General features: G+C 34.0%; 2 protein-coding genes across 4 annotated transcripts in view; one reads left to right on the forward strand and one right to left on the reverse strand.

The window, feature by feature from the left end:
- Positions 1–106: 106 nt before the first annotated feature.
- Rop (Syntaxin-binding protein Rop) lies at positions 107–7,001 on the reverse strand. 3 transcript variants are annotated; one of them, XM_012360342.2, is made up of 11 exons: positions 6,880–7,001; positions 4,922–5,218; positions 3,828–3,931; positions 3,288–3,436; positions 2,922–3,137; positions 2,747–2,845; positions 2,458–2,665; positions 2,135–2,383; positions 1,843–2,030; positions 1,608–1,762; positions 107–1,477 (listed from the first exon to the last, which is right to left on the reverse strand). In XM_012360342.2, the coding sequence occupies exons 1-11, from the start codon at positions 6,905–6,907 to the stop codon at positions 1,416–1,418; spliced, it is 1,755 nt and encodes a 584-aa protein (XP_012215765.1). In that variant the 5' UTR covers positions 6,908–7,001; the 3' UTR covers positions 107–1,415. The 3 variants fall into 3 exon arrangements, with proteins under 3 accessions (XP_012215765.1, XP_012215764.1, XP_012215766.1); XM_012360341.2 differs by lacking the exon at positions 3,828–3,931 and adding an exon at positions 4,230–4,333; XM_012360343.2 differs by lacking the exons at positions 3,828–3,931; positions 6,880–7,001 and adding exons at positions 4,230–4,333; positions 6,309–6,429.
- Positions 7,002–8,235: 1,234 nt separating this feature from the next.
- Positions 8,236–21,267, forward strand: part of raskol (Ras GTPase-activating protein raskol) — a 270,162-nt gene continuing 257,130 nt past the window's right edge. The window contains exon 1 of the mRNA XM_067355454.1: positions 8,236–8,747. Coding sequence (XP_067211555.1) covers positions 8,699–8,747 — 49 coding nt within the window. The 5' untranslated portion in view covers positions 8,236–8,698. The remainder of the gene's footprint in view (positions 8,748–21,267) is intronic.

The raw sequence follows: 21,267 nt of genomic DNA on the forward strand, positions 1-21,267 counted from the left end.
AAACTGCTTCTGCAGTCATCGAGTAAAGTGCTCACTGAAGAAAATTGTTTCCTGAACAATTTCGGAATGCCGGCTTATATCGGAGTGATAATTAAAAGACATGAAATTGAGCGCATAGGCCTTTATAAGCAGAACACTTTGTTCGAACTATAATCTACATACATATATATGTATATATATGTAACAGGATATACTTTATAAATATCGTTTAACTTTGTAATAATTTCTCCGCTAGTATATCGCAACATTTATTGATATTACATTAATAATTATTATCATTATTATTATTCACCGACAGGCGCAAGCTTCTGATGGAAAGTGCTTTTCTACCACAATCGAGGAGCGATTGCAGTTTGATGTTGCGGTAGATCTTACAATACACAAGTAAATATTTGTATAATATTACAACTGCATTTAACAGTATTACATTCAACAGAAGTAATTAGTCGCTAATCGAATTTGTCAGAGAGAGAGAGCGTTGAATATTATATATCGTGAATATTATATATTTATGAAGTTATAAATGTAATATTTGAACTGGTAATTGGCTAATTTTCAAATTAAAGTATATTGCACCAAACTATGAGGATACATATGAAGTTATCAAAAAAAATTAGCGATAAGTTCGTACAACTAACAGTTTTATTTTACATTTAATGCTACTAACTAGTAGTTCAACTAGCAGTTGAAAAATAATATCGAATAAATAACATTGTATCACTTGTTATCTTCTTTGAATTAGTGTCGAAGCGAATAAAGTGTGAATTGTAATACGATATTTAGATGGAACGCCTAATAGAATTAATTTCTACAGAAGTAAAAAGAGCTAAATAAAGACAATCTACATCGTCAACGTCAACTTGCATATGCGATCAATAAGCTTCAACGAGCACAAGATAACGAAATACTAATACGAGAAATGTACAGGAATAACACGATCTTCTACAACACACATAGATCTTCGCAAATTTCCTCTCTTATTACCGACAAAGAGTGATATAACGCACGTGAATATATCTCTAATTTTTTGCTAAAGGCTCGATCGTGAGCCTAATACCATTATACACCTTCGTGCGATCTACATCAGTATTGCCAACGTGTCTCATACGATCTCCGATGATAATGTATTCGCGCAGGCACTTGATTCAAGATAATTCAACCGATCAAGACTTTTCGTGCTCGACTAATACACGAATACTTTCATTGTTACTCGACTGACTATATTATTGAATACTCATTTCTGCCTCGAACAAGGCGCTCTCGCTTAAAGAATTGACTCTGTATTCATTATTTAGTTAAATACTATAATTTCGTATTCGAGATCATTGGTTTCATAGCTGGTATTACTGATGGAGTCGAAGTTAATGGCAATCAAGGGCGTGGAATGTCACTTCTTCTTTCAGCTATCTGATAATTTAAACATGTATTTTACTCAAGTCGTTCATGAATGACTTCGGTGTAATTATATGGGATGAACCTACAAAAATAAATATCTTGTTATTATAAAGAATAAATTTCTAATTGTTTTGATTGGAAATTTTTCTTCGAACAGGTTGAAACTGGATATTAAAATATTAATATCGATGAATTAATGAAATATTTCTTACCAATTATGACTTCCCAATTTTTTAATGCATTCGTGACTTCATATGCGCATCGAATTTCAGAGAAGCATACTCCACCAACAATAAAAACGATCAAGCGAGGAACGTTTTTGATGGTCTGCTGGCCTTTGTCTTTGTGCCAATGTCCATATCGCGCACTGCAAATACATATAAGTGTTTTTAGAAGTAAATTCACGTTTTCAATATATTCAGAAAGAGAAACAAGTTTATAATTTACCTGGTTGGTGCGTGATATCCCGAGCTGGCTGCACGTCCAGCAAGAAATGGGAAATGTTTAGAATCGAGTTTATCCTCAATGGAATCTTCCATAACATCCTTAATTATTGGAGTCCAACGGCTCATTTGGTATGTTTGCTCTGTGATTCTCTCCTTACGTGGTACCGTGTATAGTTTTTTACGATTGCTCTGAAAATACATACAACATTGTAAACAATAAAATCACCAATCACTATTAAATTACTAGAAAGTCTATGCTGTATAAAGCATAGCTCGCAAAATTTTTAGCTTACATCTACAACAACATTGATGCCAAGATTTGCTATATTAACGATGGTCTGTTTGTCATCGACGGACACTTGGGCATGATGAACCAAACGGTTAAGATTTTCGTCGGTGATGCCATTTTTGCTAATAACATATAAAGCTATGATGCGTAATTTGTCCAAATGATTCACCGTCTGATCAAGCAAAATCGGAGTGATGTTCCTCATATGATCTTTGATACGTTCGCCTTCCGCATCGGTACCCATAGCCAAGTCCTAGAACACGATCGCAAGGCATATAATTAAAAGAAGACCTCTTCACAAATGTGTTATAAAGTAGCGATACATACTTGCTCCACTTTACAAAGTTTATCTACGTTTCCTTGGTAACGTTTCATGCAATCTTCAGCTAATTGCAAGTGTGTAGCATATTTACTTAGTTCTTTTTGATATTGCGGCATCTTTTTGATCATCTGCGACAAGTCTCGCATGCTCTGCTTATCACCCTGTGGCATTCTTTTTGATTCTGTAAACTTTTTCAAATTTTTAGTCACGTTCCTGAAATACAAATTTAATTGTTATAATACTTTTCACAATTTTCAATCTTTCAAAAAGTGTGAGACTTATAGTTATACATACTGAGACACTACAGCAATATGTTGATGCCTGAGTTCCACCCACAAGTCATCATTCTCATCCAACAATACTTCTTTCTCCTGACCTGCTGTTGCCTCAAATCTATTTAATTAACATAAAATTATACGACATTAGAATCGTTTTAAATTTATAACACAAACTATAGAATTTTACTCACCTGTACACATCGTTATCAATGTCCAGCAAGTCGTATGCCATGGCTTGCAGTGTAAGTTCATGTAACAGAGGTGAAACACAATCAAATCCTCTGTCCAAGATTAACAATTGAGAACGTGCTTTCTCAGGCCCTTCTCCCATTGTCGGTTCATCAGCCTTGTATGCGTCTAGCTTTTGTTGTACCAATTGGGCGAGTTCAACGTTGCGGTCGAAATCACTGCAGCATATTGAAGCTCCATTATTATATATTTTTATAACGTCTATAATTATTCTTAAGATGTTATTAACGTTACAATAACATTTATTTAAATTATTTTATATGTAATATTAGATCTATTTTCCAATCGTATTTAAAAATGAAAATCACCTGCGATATCTGACTGAAGGATATTCTCCAAGAGTGGCGCAAAGTGTTGCGATTTGTTCGGCAATACGCTCCATGTTAGCCGGTCTCAAGTTGGAGAAAGAGGGATTGTAAAAGCAGGCAAAAGTTTCACGTGAATCCAAGGAGAAGACCTAAATTACAACAGATTCAGTTTTGCGATATTCTCTTCACAACGACACATCTAATTACAGAATTGTATACTTAAAGCAAAGAAAATAAGCATGCCAATTGGTAAGTTTTGAAAATAATCGGATAATCAATATGGAGAATCCGATTAGCAATTATGTTACAAGTATTTACACACAACATATCGGTACTCTTGAGTCAAAAGAAACACTGACAAGAAGACTTTCGTCGGTAAGAAGTCTATCGCCTTGTGCAATCTAAAGGCAAACCGAAGATCAAAAAAAGCAAGAAAATTTCTAAGCTCACTTAAGTGCTTAAAAATTGAAAGCAATTTCTGCTTTAAAGCTACGCGTCTACTATTATAGCGTCTACTATTTTCGTCTGCTTAATCGTCACCTGCGATTCGTACGGCAGAAATGCGATGTTGATCTCTTTGAGGGTTTTGATCTTTTTAGCGGCGAGAGACTTGCAGATTTCATTGAACAGCTCCTCCGGGCATACTGGCATCGAGTGCAAGCATGAATGCATTCTGATTATTAGTATGTGCTTGTTCGTGAATCATTTTAGAGGCTCAGGATGGATTGAATAAGAAGGCAGGAATAAGAAGATAACGTCATGTTAATATCGTTCCAATTGATATCCGATAGACCCGTGCGATCAAATTTACGTGATTAGAGGTTCAGAAGTGAACACAGATTGACATATAATGAACTGTGTATTGTGTATGTATGTGTATGCCCACACCACAAAAGACGAAACGCTTAAACATTTTCCTTCTCATGGCATTCGTTGCTTTACCTGCTCTTCGTACGGTATAAAAGCGATGTTGATCTCTTTTAGTGTCTTTATGTGCTTAGCTACCAGCGAGTGAGACAATTCTTTGAACAACTCGTCGGGGCACGCTGTAAAAAAATATACTGAGTATGTCGAATCACGCGAAATTCAAAGATTGGAACCATTAATTATTCTTCTCGAAATATTGATCTGTTTATTAAGTTGCGAATTTAGACGCGATTCATCACATTTGCATGGAGATTTGCTGTGGAAATCAATAAAGTGTACTTTACTTGTCTGGTTGCCGAAAAATAACTTTAATCAAAAATACCTAATTATATTTAAATTATATATAAATTTTGAGAAATAATACATTAATATCTACAAATATACCAAGTATACTAATTGTAAGTATAAAATATTTTATGTTACAGCACCAATTTTTTTTTTTTTTTTTAATAAATATTAAGAGATTTAATTTCAGATTGTTGAGATTATTTGCATGTTATAAATTCTAAAATTACAACAATTAATTGTATTAATCTAGGAAAAAAGCATTGATTTTGAAACACATTTACATTTTTCTAGTTTACATTTCTCAAACTTGTGCCGAATCTCTCTCGAAAAAACATTAGATCATACGGATTCGTCATTGGGAAGAAAAGGATATATATTAATTCGTAGAGCGACAATACGAGATGAACAGCGGCAAATACCTTCTGTGAAGTACACGTGAGCGACTTTATAAGTGGTCCTCGTAGGATTACTGAAGTCATCGATTAATTTTTGCACCGACGGATTACAGGGCGTGATGAGGTAAATGGCCTCCATCGTCGGCAGAGGTTCGCGCTTCTTATTAATATCTTCTACCAGAGTGATACCCTGAGCGCTGATGTCGTGCATTTTGCAACATGCAGACACCATTCTCATGGCGAGCTGATCCACCACCAAGATCCGCCATTCTACACCACCTGTTGTCTTCTTTTTTTGCTTGATTACCTCATTCATAATCTCTGCAACGTGAGAGGATTTATTAACAGAGTGCTTTAAGAAATTCTCTAGAAGAATTCTAAGCATATGTTGCTTATATTAACTTTTTAAATTACAAATAAGATAATAAATTACTTTGAACACAATAAAACAAAAATCAGATAATATAGAGAAACATATACATGTAAAAAAATCAATACTCTGTAATTAATCATAGAATATATGCATTGTGTATATTTCTATTTAAATACAAACAATTTCTAAAAAAATAAAAAAATTTTAACTTATGACAACTGCTAAATAAAATTTTGTGTTAACTAGTGTAATTAGATTATATCAAAAAGAATAAAAATAAGTGTGATTTTTTTAATTATTATCTTATTCAAAGAATAGTGATTTGGCTTTATTAAAAACAAAATAAATTTTAATGTTGATAATAATTAATTTTACATAAGCAGTGCAATTATTGACATTTAATAATGCTGATATATAGATTGAGCCGCTAATATAAGAAATCTTTTGCTTTCTAACACATATTGATCGTCTTCATGGTGAGATGACGTCACTTTGTTCAGGCGCGCATCAATTGAGCCACAGACCCTGTTCTCCGATATTTCTCTTAGCGAGAAAAAATTGACGTTTTGATAGACGTGTAAAATGTCTTTTCTCAATCTTACACTTAGAAAAACAAACTTTGTGATCTTTGATATTACTTGACAATATAGAAAAATAAAAATACTTTACTAACCAGATTACTCGATTTAGAAAACTAATAAAAAGTTTATATGGAAATCAAATTAGACTTAATATTTAAAATAATAGTAAATATTCAATAAATGGCATTTTTTACTTCAATATGTTGAACTGTTTTGTTTTTGTAATATATTAATATAAGAAATTTCAGGAATGGGAGTATGTTGGCATCATAGAATTTCTCCGAAAAAGCAACAGTTATTCCAAGGAAAATGATTCCAAGAAATAGACTGTTGCGATCGATAACACGATGCAATGTTCATTTCTCAATGAGTATTTCGCGTCGTCGTACTAATAAAACTAGTACACTGTCTTTTTTTTCTCTCGTTCCTTTACGACGTGACTCATTAACGCGCTTACAGATAACTACGAGGCGTGAAAATGTCCATGAGCTTTTCCAGGCCATAGTGTCCATATCTTTTACTGCAATATTTGTGCCTCGATATTCGTCGATCATCGTCACCGTCACAAATGTCAGGGGCTAAAACATGTAAATCAGGGATTAAAAACCGGTACAATTTCGGTAAGTTCAGATTTCGATGTCATATGAAAATGATATCTATTTATACATGATACTTGACACACAGTAATTAATATAAAGTGTATTTCTCTACAATCATACATCGAAACGTGAACTCATTGATATTGTACTAATTTAAAATCCTGATTCGAACTCTCGTGAGACACGACAGAGATCAAGTATTTTGAATGTTTTTCGGATAGTGCTTGACGTTTCTGCGTGGCCTCGCCATCCGATGAAATCATTCGAGCCGTGTATACCAATGCGAGGTGGATTTTACGTGACGGCGATCGACAGGCGCGATATCGACGCAATCGAGACGTCATGCGAGTCGGTTGACGATGTCGCGCAAGGATGTTTACAAATACACGCTAATGCTGCACGAAATTGATACTTTTTTACGTTACTCACTTTGACCGACTTGTCCCTTCAGCGCCATTTTGTAAGACTACTACTAACTACTGGCCTGCTCGCCAGATGGCGATGTACGCGGCGCGGTGATCTCTGAATTATGCCGCGGAGTGGACCAAGTACCGCTTCGATCGGCACCTGCGCGATACGACGCGCCTTCGCTGGTCTTTACTTTGTATATTATTAGTGGTTTGTTTTGATTAACTTTTTACACACACTTCCTTTTTCCTTTCTCTCTCTTCTTCTTTTTCTATCAGAAATATATATATATATATATTTTTTTTTAAGCGTATTCTATGTGAAACGATATGATTACGAAGAGGTGTAGATGGTAAGATGGTGCCAGAAAAGTTTGAATAGTTGTCAGTTGGAAAACAAGTCGTAATATGAAATTGTAAACATTATAAAATTATGATTATTAGAATTATTAGAAATATATAGAATAAAGTGGATCCAAAGTTTATGTTTAACTATTAGTTGTAATAATCAATTTTATTTTACAACATTCTGCTCCAATTTGGTTCAATTCTGTCTCCTTCACTTAATTCGAAACAGTCGTTTTATTTAAATCTCTCGATTATTTCATTTATTTTAGTAGATTTTTAAAAATATTTTCGATAATTTTTGGTTCTCTTTTTAAGATGTTTATCAAAATATTTAATATCTTCTGAAAAAGAGCATTAAGATTATATGACATAATTTTATGAGCAAATGTACAGTCGCATAAAATGTTTAAAACTGCAATATATGGTCAATTTTATATCACGGATTACTTTCGGTTAAAAAAAGTTTTAAGTTCACACGTTTAGATTGAAATAAATAATAATAAGCACACAGAAAAATTATTCTAAATAATTAAAAATATCTCGATACTGTTAATCAATTTTATCAATAACATTAATGTTTGTTAGACTGAGAAAAACGTTCTGTTTGATTCAACAAACCATCTGTTCGATTTTGGACGAAACAGACAGTTCGGTTAGCTGGTAATCAAACAGATTGTTGAATCTACCGGATTCGAAAATCGAACAGACGGTTTGTGGAATCAAACAGAATATTTTTCTCAGTATACAATACGCGAATAACATTGCACATAACCGTCACCATAAGTCTCGAATTGCGCATTTGTACATAGCAGTAATAGATACGTCACGTGGCATCGAGATGTGTAAATCAAAATGTCTGTTTTGCCTGAGTGACACCGGTCGGTGACGATTACGCGCGTCGCATGCGAGAGACAGCAGCGAGAGCGAGGTGGCCACCTGACAACGAGAGCGAAAGGAGCGAGTGGGAACGGAGCGGTAAAGAGAGCGAGAAAGATGGAAGCTTCTCGGCGAGGACGCAAGCCAGTCGCTGTGCCGGCCGCACCGTTCACTCGCGTCTCAGTTCGGATTTGTTCGCCGTCGTGTGTATTTCGTATCTGCGCGCGCGCATCGCCCAAGTGAGTGCTTTTACTGTGTATACCCTATCACGTTTGTCGGACCACCCGCGTATTTCTCGCGCAGGCATATATCTCCGTCGTTTCGGCCTCTCGCGATATCGTTGAAAACGCACGGTGCTCCGCGATATCATCGCTATTCGTATTTCCGCGTATCATCCCGCTGCGAACGTGTGACGAAGAACGAAAGGCGGAAGAAAATCGCGTGTTTATTCCGCGTCGCGTCTTCCGCACACGCGAAAGAATGTGTGTCGCCGCAGTCAACGGTATCGTTTCTCAGTGATAATCAGACGAAAGGTTTATGTGATTAGTGCGACCTGCTGTGTGAAGAGGAAACGTCATCGTGACCTGGATTTCACACAGTCTGCATACGGAGCAGAGATGAAGCTGGAATATCCCTGCCGCGTCGAGGGTTGGCTCAACGTTTGCGGTAAGTGCACGCAATGTTTACATATCATAAATGAGTGCCAGAAGACGATTATCGGAACGGCCGAGCAAAATTCTTAGTTCTGCTAGATACGGTGGAAGATCAATAATGGTTTGAGGTTCTGAAAATCGGTTTAAGATTCTCATAGAAATAGAGAATTCATAGAGCTCTTCTCACATTTAAATTCTGTTTTTAAGTACGATTTGTTTTTCGAGTAATTGAATGTCTGATTAATTGATATATATTTTCGAAAACATGCTAAGCTCCGAAAATTGTAACACATTATCGCAGTGAAATACCATTGTGTCGTACATACGTCAGATCGCAATGATAATTTTTAGATTTTAGATGCATTCTTTAAATCCAATATAATCTAAAAACAATGGAATTTTTGGGAAAGTTAAATATAAACTCACGTAGAAGTTCGATGTTTTGCATTGCGGTGCTTACATTTAATCCCTCGAATACACGTGCGCGGTGTGTGCCACGAGAATGCTGTTGCGCTGGTTTTGACCTCGTGTAAACTGTGTGCATACGCTTTCTCGTATTGTATTATATTATCACATAAAAGTGCTATAGAAATCAATATATATGCATATCAATACATATATATCTTTATATAACATTTATGCATATATATATATATATATATATATATATATATATATATACCATATATATATATATATTATATAAAGATTGTGAAGTGTTATATAAGCGTAAATTGAGGCGGCCGGTTATTTGCGATAAATCTTGAATAATAAATCCCAATAGATAAAATGACCGGATTTTCTTTTTATTTGAGACGGCGAACCGTATAATTAGGACACCCGTCGAATCCGGGAAACGCCTCATGCAAGGTTTGGCGAGTTTTTATCACCTAGAAAAATTATAATATTTAACGGTGGATATCACTAATTGCATGTTTACATGCTATGCTATTTCAATTTGCTATGTTATTTCGAATGGCTAATCGTTCTTGTGATAGTAATAGAATACAACAAACATATGTAGGAAAGTGGAAGCATTTTAACATGAAAAATGTATTATATTAAATTCATCCTTTACATTTTTTTTGTTATTTAATTTTTTTAAATAAATAAGTCGTAGCTTTGTGAACTGCTAAATTAACTCTTTAACTTTTTTTTAAATTTAAATCAAACTTTGAATAATTGAAGCAGCTATTTAATTGGACCAAAATATACGGTCCCGATGTGTCTCAATTAATCGGAATCGACATTACTGTGATGCGACGTCTTGTTTTTGTATATGCAAAAATGTTACTCATTTTATTTATTTTATTTGTCATTTTTGCTTACAAATTTCAATTTTTTTTTAATTATAAAATATATGTGCCGGTGATTATGAAAGTGGGCTTACAATTAGTCAAAATTTTTAAAAATTTATTTTATTACTTATTTTGTGTTATATCGATCTATAAAGTCGAAATAAAAAGTCATCAAAATTTTTGACTTACTGCACTTTCATAATCACCGGCACATATCTATAGAAATATTAATATTATATTAAATATATGTATATCTTGAAGATATATTTTAAAAAATATAATTGTTTATCGGAGATTAATATATTCTCTTTTTTTTCTTTCTTCATCGTACAGTGTATAACTAGTCGTTAACTTTTTCTGTACTGTGTGATTGTCGTGAATAATTTAGAGCCCGTTAGTTTCTCTCTCTCTCTCTCTCTCTCTCTCTCTCTCTCTCTCTCTCTCTCTCTCTCTCTCTCTCTCTCTCTTAAATATGTGACGCTCGTAACAGGTTACACAATTCTGTAATGAAATATAATAAATAGCGTTCAAGTGTCGAGTGTTACACGTGATAATTTTATACGCATCTTATTTCTCGCAAGATTTGATACATATATTTCTTCTTTTTTTGCATTTCTCCCACTTTTTCGTCGAGACCGTCGCGTCGACGTATACCGCGTTCGCAAAGGAGAAAGAGAAAATAAGGCGACGGTGAGATTTCTTTTTGCGGCGATTCTCATGTGGTTCAGCAGGATTTCTAACATCGTCGGGTTTAACGACCTTTGCGCTTTTTTCCGTCGACTTCGTGTCAAAGCAAGGAAGTTCGATTTTTACGAGCAGCCTGACGTGTCGTATGCGGCACCCGTCGATTCTTTACCTGACCAAAGAAAAATTCTCGGTTTGATCGCTCGCGTCTGTCTTTTTTTTTTATCGATAACGAATGCCCGATATCTATTAAACCTCACATTTTCGTAGATTGATCTCTAAAATGCGAAGTTTAAATAGTATAACGTAATGTTGTTAATAGAAAATGTTGGAGTCAGAAAAATATTCAGCAAAGCGCGTTGTATTGTAAAATATTAATTGAATTTCATTTTAGGAAATTATATGAAATATAGATGTCGGAAATAAAGTCGGGAAATTAAAATTTGGATTTTTACATTTTTTTAGTTTAGTTTAGTTTTTCAATTAATTGCATTTGAACTTTTTAACTCTGAATCTGATAATATATTTTATAAGTTGTTATTTTTCATTGCCTGTGCATAATTTAATGATTGTGTAATGTACAATATACACGTTATACATATTGAAGTAAAATTGATATTTTCTTATTAATACACGGAGAAAATTTTATATCAAAAATGTACGGCAGTAACCGCGGATCATGAAGTCGCGAAGACCGAAAATTTTTATTATATTTCACGTATGAAAAACATAGTAAAAATTTTTATAATTCCTTTATGGTCCGCGGCTACTGTTGTACATAGTAATTTTTGATATAAAATTTTTTCCGTGTAATAATGATAAAATTAATTTGATGTAATTATATTATATTATATTTATTTAGATAATATTTTATGTATTTTTATTAGTACACATTTGTTATTTATCGCTTGATATCTGTACTTCATTTTTTTCACAATTTTTTTATATTTTAATCGAATCTTCGTATTTCTTAGCGATTATTTAGATTGTCTGCACGCACTCGAGGGAATATTTTAATATTTCTCGATTCTTATTTGTTTCCAATCTGCTGCGCATCTACATCGTAATGCGTATCGTCAAAGTATCAGCAAAATTCCCACATCGATCGTTATATCTTTTTTCACTCTCAAAGCGTCGCACGCGCATTTGCATCGAAATGAAAACATTCCCATTTGATCGCCATCTCCATTGCAGAAGCCTTTTGTTTTCGCCCTTGCCAACGAATGGACGTTCCCTGTATCATGAATTTGTACACATCCGTTATTCACAATCTATTCGCGTAAATGTTCTTGCCTTCCTGAGGTAGCCTTCGACGCATTTTTCTTCTTTTACCTACTTTTATCAATTTTTCAAGATCATTGATAGTTTAGCTGTTACTTATAGTTTAACTCTTTTAGCTTTGTATTAAAAGTTTATTTGTTTTTTTTTTAAATAATTTTTAGAGCGAGATTATAATCTTTTCAAATTTCTCAAGAATTTATCTGAGAATTTCCACAGGTGCATCTGAAGATGCAAAGGTTCATTCTTCTTTTTTTTTTCGTTGGTCAGCAGGTACTCGGGCTGGTTAAGGTTCGAACAACGGGCTTTACAATAACAGTTCGATCATATTTCACTGCCTACGTGTCGTTTGCGTGTCCGTCCGGAAATAATAAAGAGAGCGTTTCCGCGGTACGTGACGAAAGGCGGCGCGTTATTCATGTAAGGTGTAGGTTACTGTCCGCGTAGACAGGTAGTCTGCCGCTCCTTTTGCGTGTGATCTGCATGAATAAATCATGCAGAATCACGAAGGAAGGGTAGCCGTAATCCGTTTTATTTGATTTAAGAAACAAGCGCATGATAAATTCGTAATATATTTCGAAAACCTTTTCACAACTATTTTGCAGATAAAACAAATTTATTTTTATTCTAATTTAGGATAGTTTTTATTTTCTAGTAACTTTTAATAATTGATGTATAAGAATATTACGTGTGAAAATCACACTTATTTTCCAATGTCTGAACATTTTTAAGCTTGCATTGACAGAATGTATTTTCCGCAATAAAATAACTTGTATTGAAAAATTTGACAGTATTAATAAAAAATAGAGTAAATCTGCTTCTTTTAAAGAAATCGCTGGTTAATTAATAATGTGAAGTTTCTTTGAAGCCAATCTTTTTTTATTGTATGTGTATTCTCGTTATAATACTTGATTTATCAAAAAAAAAAAAAAAAAAAAAAAGAGAGGAGGAGGACATTCTTGATCACCTGAATCATTGGGATTTTGTATATGTGAACAAGTTCTGTGATTAAGTAAGAAAACTAATTGCATGTAGTAAACGTCGAGATGCTTTCAGTAATCCTTGTTTGGTGAAGAAACTTGGAAAGTTTCTGGAATGTATATGCAAATGTCATATGCACACGTATTGTCGGCAAAAGTATTAATACATTTTATAAAAATTAAGACTGCTGATCTTTTAATATCCAAAACATTTATTTCTTTAAAACACATACTTTATACACATATTTATTAGAAAAGTGACAATTGACATATTTAATTCTCTTATAAGGAAACGCAAAACAGTATTTTTATATTTGTTATTAATTATTTTATTTTGTACGAAATATAATTTATTGTGAAAATCAAATAAAATCAACTAATCATAATATATTTTCAAAATATTGTTTATATTATTAAATTTTGGAAAAATACTAAAATACAGTATTGATTCAAAAATATATAATATAATATCTTCTAATTTAATTTTTTTATTTAATCTAACAATAAGTCAACGATAGATACTGCAATGATCGTTGCTATGAAAATACACGATATATTATATTTTTAGTCGCTTTTTCGCGCTTACAGTACGTACGTATCGATGTTTGTATATTTCTCCCGGCGGAGTGCGTAAATAATTGATTTATCGTATGATTTACACTGTGTTGTGTGTGATTCCGCGACTCTCATTTGACCGAAGTTCATATGTATCATATACGGGTCTCTGTTCATCATGGTGCTGTGCGATCAGGTTTATCGGCGATATTGCCATTACTACTTCATTGTGTAATTGCACTGCTGTTCCCAGTAATCGATATCGCGGCGCGCACCCAGCTGTAAGCGCGTCGCTCGTAAAGCTTGAACTCGAGTTCACAGCATTCTGACTGCTGAGAGACGTACTCTCTCTTCTCCGTGCTTTTTCCCTCTCGCTTCTTTTCTCTTTTCTCTGTTTTCAATTTTTCAGCCGACAATTTTATTCGCATATACTGGACACTTATTTTGAGAGCAAAGTTTAATATAAAATATTATTATTGAAATATTATTATTGTTCTATCGCATGATGTATAATATACTCACCGGCATAAAATACGATTCATCGACAATTTTTAACAAAATTATTTCTTAAAGAAACACATATGGTCAAATCTGTTTAGTTATCATGTGAACTACCTTTTAGTCCAAATAATCATGATTAATTTGCCAAAAAAATTACGCTAAACAAAAAATATCTCCTAATTAGATAAGATTTAGGCATATGGATCGAATTTTGTGTCGGTGCTATAATATATTTATACATATATTAATTTATACTAATATGTAGTTTATATCTAATTTTTACCTAAATATATATGTGTGTATATATATAAAATATTTTCTATGCGCATGATAATCAATCGTTAAAATGAAAGTGTTTACACTTTCGCCTTGATTTTACGGCGGAGGAATTTGCGCGATACCGGTTTTATTAAGTACTTTTACATCGATATACTTATAAAGTCATGCGTGAATTCAATCATTATGCATACATTAAAATGTGACACGTCACGTAATTATCTGCCCCTAATTATTATGCGGTCCGATATCAAATACCAACACGCGATATATGCGCACACGTATATAAAAATTGATTTTTCGATATGCGACAGTTTAATATTTATAACGATAATTTAGTGTTATGGCATTTAAATTCTTTGCACAAGTAGTAATTTACGGATTGATGTGGCACGTCAACATTTTTTTATTATGTATAATAAGTGGGCGTGTCGTCAATAATGAAATTAATGCAAAGTGTATCATCAATTCACGAAGATCGACTGATAGGAACTACTTTCTCGTTCGCGCTGTTAAACTCGTTTGATTAATTGAGTATCAGCAGCTGGATTAAATTATTTTGATAAAGACGTTATAAGCTGATAAGTATATACAAGTTAATATAGTTATACCGGTGTAATCAATTTGCTCTTATATGTATATACTCGTGTAATGTTTCATATTTAACCGGTAGCGGAAGAACATACAAGTGTTTATTTGCAGTTTGAATTTGTCGCTGACCAAATGTTTCAATCTTGATTTGTGATGACATGTTTCATTAAAATTCAATAAATAAAAGTTTTGCTAGTGACAAAATTATTATTTTAAATTGACATTAAAAACTTATCTGAAAATTATCCGGAAACTTAGTTGAAATCTATTTCACAATAATTTTATTTTGTAAATTTTCACAGCTAACTATTAATAACTAATGAATTTTTAATAAATAATATACAATTTGCATATTTTACATTAATATGTTATTATATTCTTTGTTTTTGCAAAATTGTTCTTCAGATATTACACGAATATTTTCTTAATTTTCGAAATACAAGCCATTATGAAAAAAGATCACGCCGAATTCGTACGCGTCTTGTCGTGTTCTCTCGTGCTTCAGGACGGTGCACAAATAATAAATATTGACGCAGGTTTGCCGGCGCCAAGTCTTTAAATTCTCTTCAGTCTCGCCCTTGCGACAAATGATTGATGCGGAAATTGGCACGTCGTCTTCTTAGGTGGCCATCTTCCACGCGCGATCTTCGCAGAAAAATCTACATGCTCTACTGAGAGCTCTTCAATTTTATCCCGTGACGTGCGGTCCCGCAACGTTCCGCAATATTATAGTATAATCATTCTACGTTATAAGTAAAAATATCAAACATATTGAGAAAGAGGCTAAAAAAGAGAATTCTGTGCATGATTTTTACATTATGTAATCGCTTTTTCAGCGATATTTTTAATAACGAAACTTGGTAGGTGCAAGATAGGCGGTTGCGGATTTCATATAGCTCTCATGTTTGCTGAGTTTCTCCACCTTCTCCACCCTCTGTTGGGAAACTTGGAGATCGAATAGCAAATAGGAGATATCGAATTCTCCCTTCGGTTCCGCCGCAATGAGAGCAAACATAGGACTTAATATCGAATCGTTAGCCCGTAATGAGAGATGTGACCTCCTTTGCAAGTGTGTGTCTGCCAGAGTTTAAATTGGAGCACGCTTGTCCATCTGGATTGGTTACCAATGCACTTTGCGGTAAATATTTACAGATACAATTGGCAACGCCTCCGTATTCAAAACTAAAGATAACTGCCCACTCTTCCTGTTTGGAGAGGCGACTCGCGAAATTTAGAACAGAATTATATACAATAAAAATCAAATATCAATATTATTTCTATAACTTATTTTTATCTCTTTATCAATTGATACTTAATAATGATTTTATTGATTATCTAGTAATTTTATAATGTAATTTTCACATTTAAAAAGTATGCTTTTTTTATTACTTTTAATTTTATTATTTTTTTATTATGCCAACTTTTGCCAACATTCTGGTTTACGAAATATTCAACATATATAATTTGACAATATACTTGGAATGTTTCTTAGATCAGGTTTCAAATAACGTAAATATTAAATAAGCAGACAGCGTAAGTGCTAAGAAAATTTGTGTGAAAGATTTGATGATATTGATAGACATTTGTAAAAAATTTTCCTTTTTTCCGCGAAGAATTTTAAAATCACGGTTTAATTATTAGTCTTGTAAACTTAATGACGGGAGAGATGAAATCAAGCCAGCATCAAAATATTGACGGTGATGAGTCTGCGAAAAACTAGACATGGATTTACGATTATTGTTGGAATACGTTTTTTTAATTTTTAAACAATTCTTTTCTCAGCGAGCAATATGTGCGTCTTTATACTGCAAGAGAAACTGTCATTAACATATTTTTTATTACAGTTGAATTGCTAAATGTACGCGCGCAATCTATTAAACTTTGAGTGAGTTCAAAATTGCAATTGCATAAAATATCATATATTTATTAATGAAAATAATGACAATAACAACGTGTAAATATTCATGAAAAAGTATGTAACAACAAGATGTCACGTATCGATGTGACGCGCTTCTATTACACTTTTTAATCAAAGTTATAAATATACAGTTTGCTTGATAATAATAATTGTTTTGGATTATTATCTCGACTATGTTTGACTTGCAAAGTCAAAAATATAAAATGATTAAAATATCAATGCGCGAGATTGAATTCCTGAATTTGCGTACTTATATCGCGAGCGCATGCGCGAGCCTTGAAGGAGAACGCGAGAATAAACTTGGCGAAATCCAAGTTTCTGTTTATTCAGGCTAAGAAAGACAGGCCTGGTCTTCCTTGGCGAAGAATACATAAAGTCTTCGAGAAGTTTCGGTCTCGGTTTTATTGACATTACTCCATAAATTTGCAATGGCCGCACTATGTAAAAGTTGCTTGTAATTGAATTCAAATTGATTGAAGGATATTTTGAGTCGACTGTTCACTTATTATATTAATACAATGTTTCAAAAGCCTTGGATTTATAATAGAAGCTAGGTTCAATTAAATGACGGTTGTCCAGCTATCAAGGCAAATTCGAAATAAATACTTGTCTCCCCGTGTATTGCTATTCGTTTGACAGTTTGATGCGCGGATTGAATTCTACGAGCTTAATCCTCACATTTGTTCCGCTATTCAAACATTATATATTCGTTGCTTATTTTCTGAAAGCGTTGCATTGTTTCCTCGGACAATAACGCAGCAGCGGTGCCGGTAAAACCTGTTAAATCCGATTTCATTTGAAACACAGCGTCGCGTTCAAGGTCTAGGCCGAACTTGACAGTTGAAAATATAAGTTTTTTATTTTTTTAAAATTTGCATATATCTGTGTCATAAAATATTATGCTTATTATTTTATATTTCGATATTTTAATATTTTACACAGTAAATAAGTAATCAGATAATTTGCGCGAACAAATTCGTATACATATATAAACTTAATTTTGTACTTAAACTGCCAGCAAAGCTTGGATCAAAAATGAAAATGTGTATGAAAAATATTATTCCATTAACTTAACGACAGACATATTTCTCTAATATATTTCATCTTTCGGCTCGCACGTGTTTGGCATGTCGTTTACATGAAAACGTTATGTCGAAACGTTCGATGATTTACGAGAACGCTTTATGCAAATTGCCGGGTATTGCGTCTATACACACACGATGTACGAGAACTAAATAATATTCGCCGGTCTTGTTGTACTCGTTACGCACAAATATTATCGTTTCTAGCGGAGAGATAGACGGTGCAAGACGAGGTGAATCGTGAATCACACTTGGAGCGAAAATGGAGCAAGAGAGGGAGTAGCAGCACGGTGGGAGAGTTAGCCTCGTAAAAAGAATTGCCGATATCAGCAATGGCTACACAGCAGCCATCGAGATCTCGTTAACCTCTGCCCTTCGTCGTCTTTTTCGCGCACGAGATGTATAGGCGAATTTATACATTTGATTCAATGATGATTATTATGGATCAATCATTCAAGATGATCTATTCATCGCTTAACTCGGATTATATTTAAGATCATAGTAATTTTTTTTCATTATTCTTTAGCTTGATTTCACCAAATAGACCTCATTTTTTGTCAACAAAAAACGCAATGACCATATTTTTTGATACAAATATGTAATCTATACATACGGCTCATTGTTTGTCCGATTCATTTCTTCTCAGGTGCATCGTATAAATTCATTTTAACATTCCCTTTTTTCTTATCTATCTACGGGCATAACTTACGTATCTCACGTTCATGGTTCGTTCATCAAGACGTTTTCTCGTGAGCTACAAGATGCTGCAAACGGATACGGTGGGATCAGGTGAGATCGGTTGATGAGAGCTCATGGCGAGATCGTGTTTCGCGGAAAAACGTTTGCAATCGGTCACGTTTCGCGCATTTGTTGGGATTAAAACTGAATAAGTGTACATATACATGTGCGGTAAATAAAACTATTTGTCGAGAATTGAGTTTTAAGCAATTAATTTCTTAAAAAGAAAAAGAGCAATCTTAAGTTATTATAATTTTTATCAACTTTTTTAAAGAAAAATATTTTATGAATTATATGTTAAGAAAAATAAAGTTTCTGTCCAATTTTGAGTTTTATGGCGTAAGTAGAAAAAAGACGATTTTTTGTCTTCCAGAAGCATTTTGTTGTAAGAAGTATTTAACTTATGTTATTTAACTTATGTTATTTAACTTATGTTAGCGAATTTTTCCAATCATCAAATTCTCAATTTTATCAAAAATTGAAAAGAATTGCTCTATATAATTTTTCTATACATGTATAACTACAAAAATCTCTTTGCAAAACAATGTTAACACTTTATTTACTAAACATCGCAATTCAAGTATATACACGATAAATTCTCATTTTGGAAACGCGTGATAGTGTGAGTTATCGCGATCAGAAGGTAGCATGATATATATATAGCGGAAGACGATAGATAAGAGACGAGGAAAGTGCTACAAGCCTCAGAGCGAAGGTGGCAATTCAATAATTGGTCACGTTCGGCGCATTTGCCACGCCGGGAAGAAGGTGGGTAAACATTTAAGACACACGCTGCAACGCTCGCTCGTGCGCGGCTAGACATCGGCAATCTCGCGACATCCTGGGCGTATTGAGGCGTTTTTCGAGGTTCGCGACGCGGCGTGGCGGCACAACATCGGAGAGAACTTGCGCGCGGCACGTAATGGTGATAATTATCCGAGTTTATTGCCTAATGAAGGTAGAGGATAGGCCCGGCTAATAGCTACTTTGCATCCCGAGACGGAAGATGCGACGCACGAGATACAAGAACGATGTTAAAATTAATTAACGACTTGGGATACGCGCACGGATATTGCGGGACGCGACGACAAGAAGTTAATTGAATACGCCGCGTTTGACGGGTCGTCTCGATGAAATTGATCGGCGTATCTGTCCGTTGTTGTATATTGGAAGGTTCTCTGTCTCAGTTCTCCGTCTGAGATTCCAGTCGACCGCATTGCTTTGCCATTCACAACAGACGGTGAGTGTTAGATCGCGTGTAAATGTCTGCACAGTAGTGAGCGGTTATGAATCATGTATATGTTCTATGTATATCATGTATATCTTCTATGTTATATATTCATACATATATATATATATATATATATATATATATATGAAGCCGCAAACCGAAAATCTTTACTATGTTTCACATGTGAAAAATACGATAAAAATTTTTATAATTTCTTTATAGTCCGCGGCTACTGCCGTACATAGTAATTTTTTATATAACATTTTCTCCGCGTACCATTATCGTGTGATGCGGTATACAAGTCTGCCCGAGTCGACATTTTTCTTCTATTTTCGACCTTAATGTTCAATCTAACATCTACTTTCGACCAAAATGTTCAATCTAACACCTAATTTGATACTTTAAGCAGTCACATCACTCTATCTTGAACCTATTTAACCTCTGGCTCTTTACCGAAACTCCTCTTTTAAACCTCATAATGGGAAACAGTTCGTTTACTGCCTATTTGAGGTACAAAATAGGAGCAAATACATACATATTCTTATATAAATAAAACTTATCAAAATCCTCCAGAATCCGTAAACGTGAAAAAATAGAGGTTGAAATTAGGAATAAAATTTCGACTCGGGTGTATATATATATATATATATAAGCTACATTTAATTTCATAATATAATAATATATTTGACATATCCGCCATTGCATTAATTTCTATATGCGATATGTATCTATTTGTTTACGTAATAAATTTTTTTATAGTAGTCGTATATATGTATGTATATATCTACGAAAGGTAATTAAAGATGTTGTGATATACAAAAAATGCTCACTGCGCAAAAGACATCTTTCTGAAATCTCTGAATAACGGAACATAATCTTCGCAATCTCGCGACAATAACGTAAACTGTGCTACCGCCGTCGTTGTCGCTCTTTTTAATCGCACTCTAAATCTTTCCACGCCACCGCGCACCTTATATTTTTAATGTCCCAAAGACTCTCACGCCCTCCCCTTTGTCTCTATTCCTGCCTCCGCGGCGGAATAGGACATCTTATCGTGATTTATTCGCCAGCACTTTATGATCCATCCGCCGGCGAGCGAACGCATTCGCGGAACACTCCTGGATATAAACTTACGTTATGATTGCCTATAAAATTACCGGTCGTGCTATTACCAGGCCGTCGGATCCTTTCACTTAGTTGTCTCCTTTTTTTTATACTCGTGTTTCTACCGCAACTTTTTCACGTGATAATTTTGTTCAACAAATTGCTGGATTGTTGGATTCGTTTTTCTTTTCCTATCAAAAATCTGTATGTCACAGAGACGTGTCAAGTGCGAAACCGTTTGAAACGGACAGGTGCGTTTCACTGCGAGAGAGAGAGAGAGAGAGCTCGTACGTAAAG

Source organism: Linepithema humile, chromosome 5, assembly GCF_040581485.1.
Source record: "Linepithema humile isolate Giens D197 chromosome 5, Lhum_UNIL_v1.0, whole genome shotgun sequence".
NCBI lineage: Eukaryota > Metazoa > Arthropoda > Insecta > Hymenoptera > Formicidae > Linepithema > Linepithema humile.

Excerpts from the sequence above, each read along its gene's own strand:
- Rop (XM_012360342.2), bottom strand. The coding sequence starts at position 6,907 with ATGGCGCTGAAGGGACAAGTCGGTCAAA. Across the intron at positions 5,219-6,879 it reads GAAGGGACAAGTCGGTCAAA|AGATTATGAATGAGGTAATC; the intron begins GTGAGTAACGTA and ends CTCACGTTGCAG. Across the intron at positions 3,437-3,827 it reads TTCTGCCGTACGAATCGCAG|GTCTTCTCCTTGGATTCACG; the intron begins GTGACGATTAAG and ends GTTGTAATTTAG.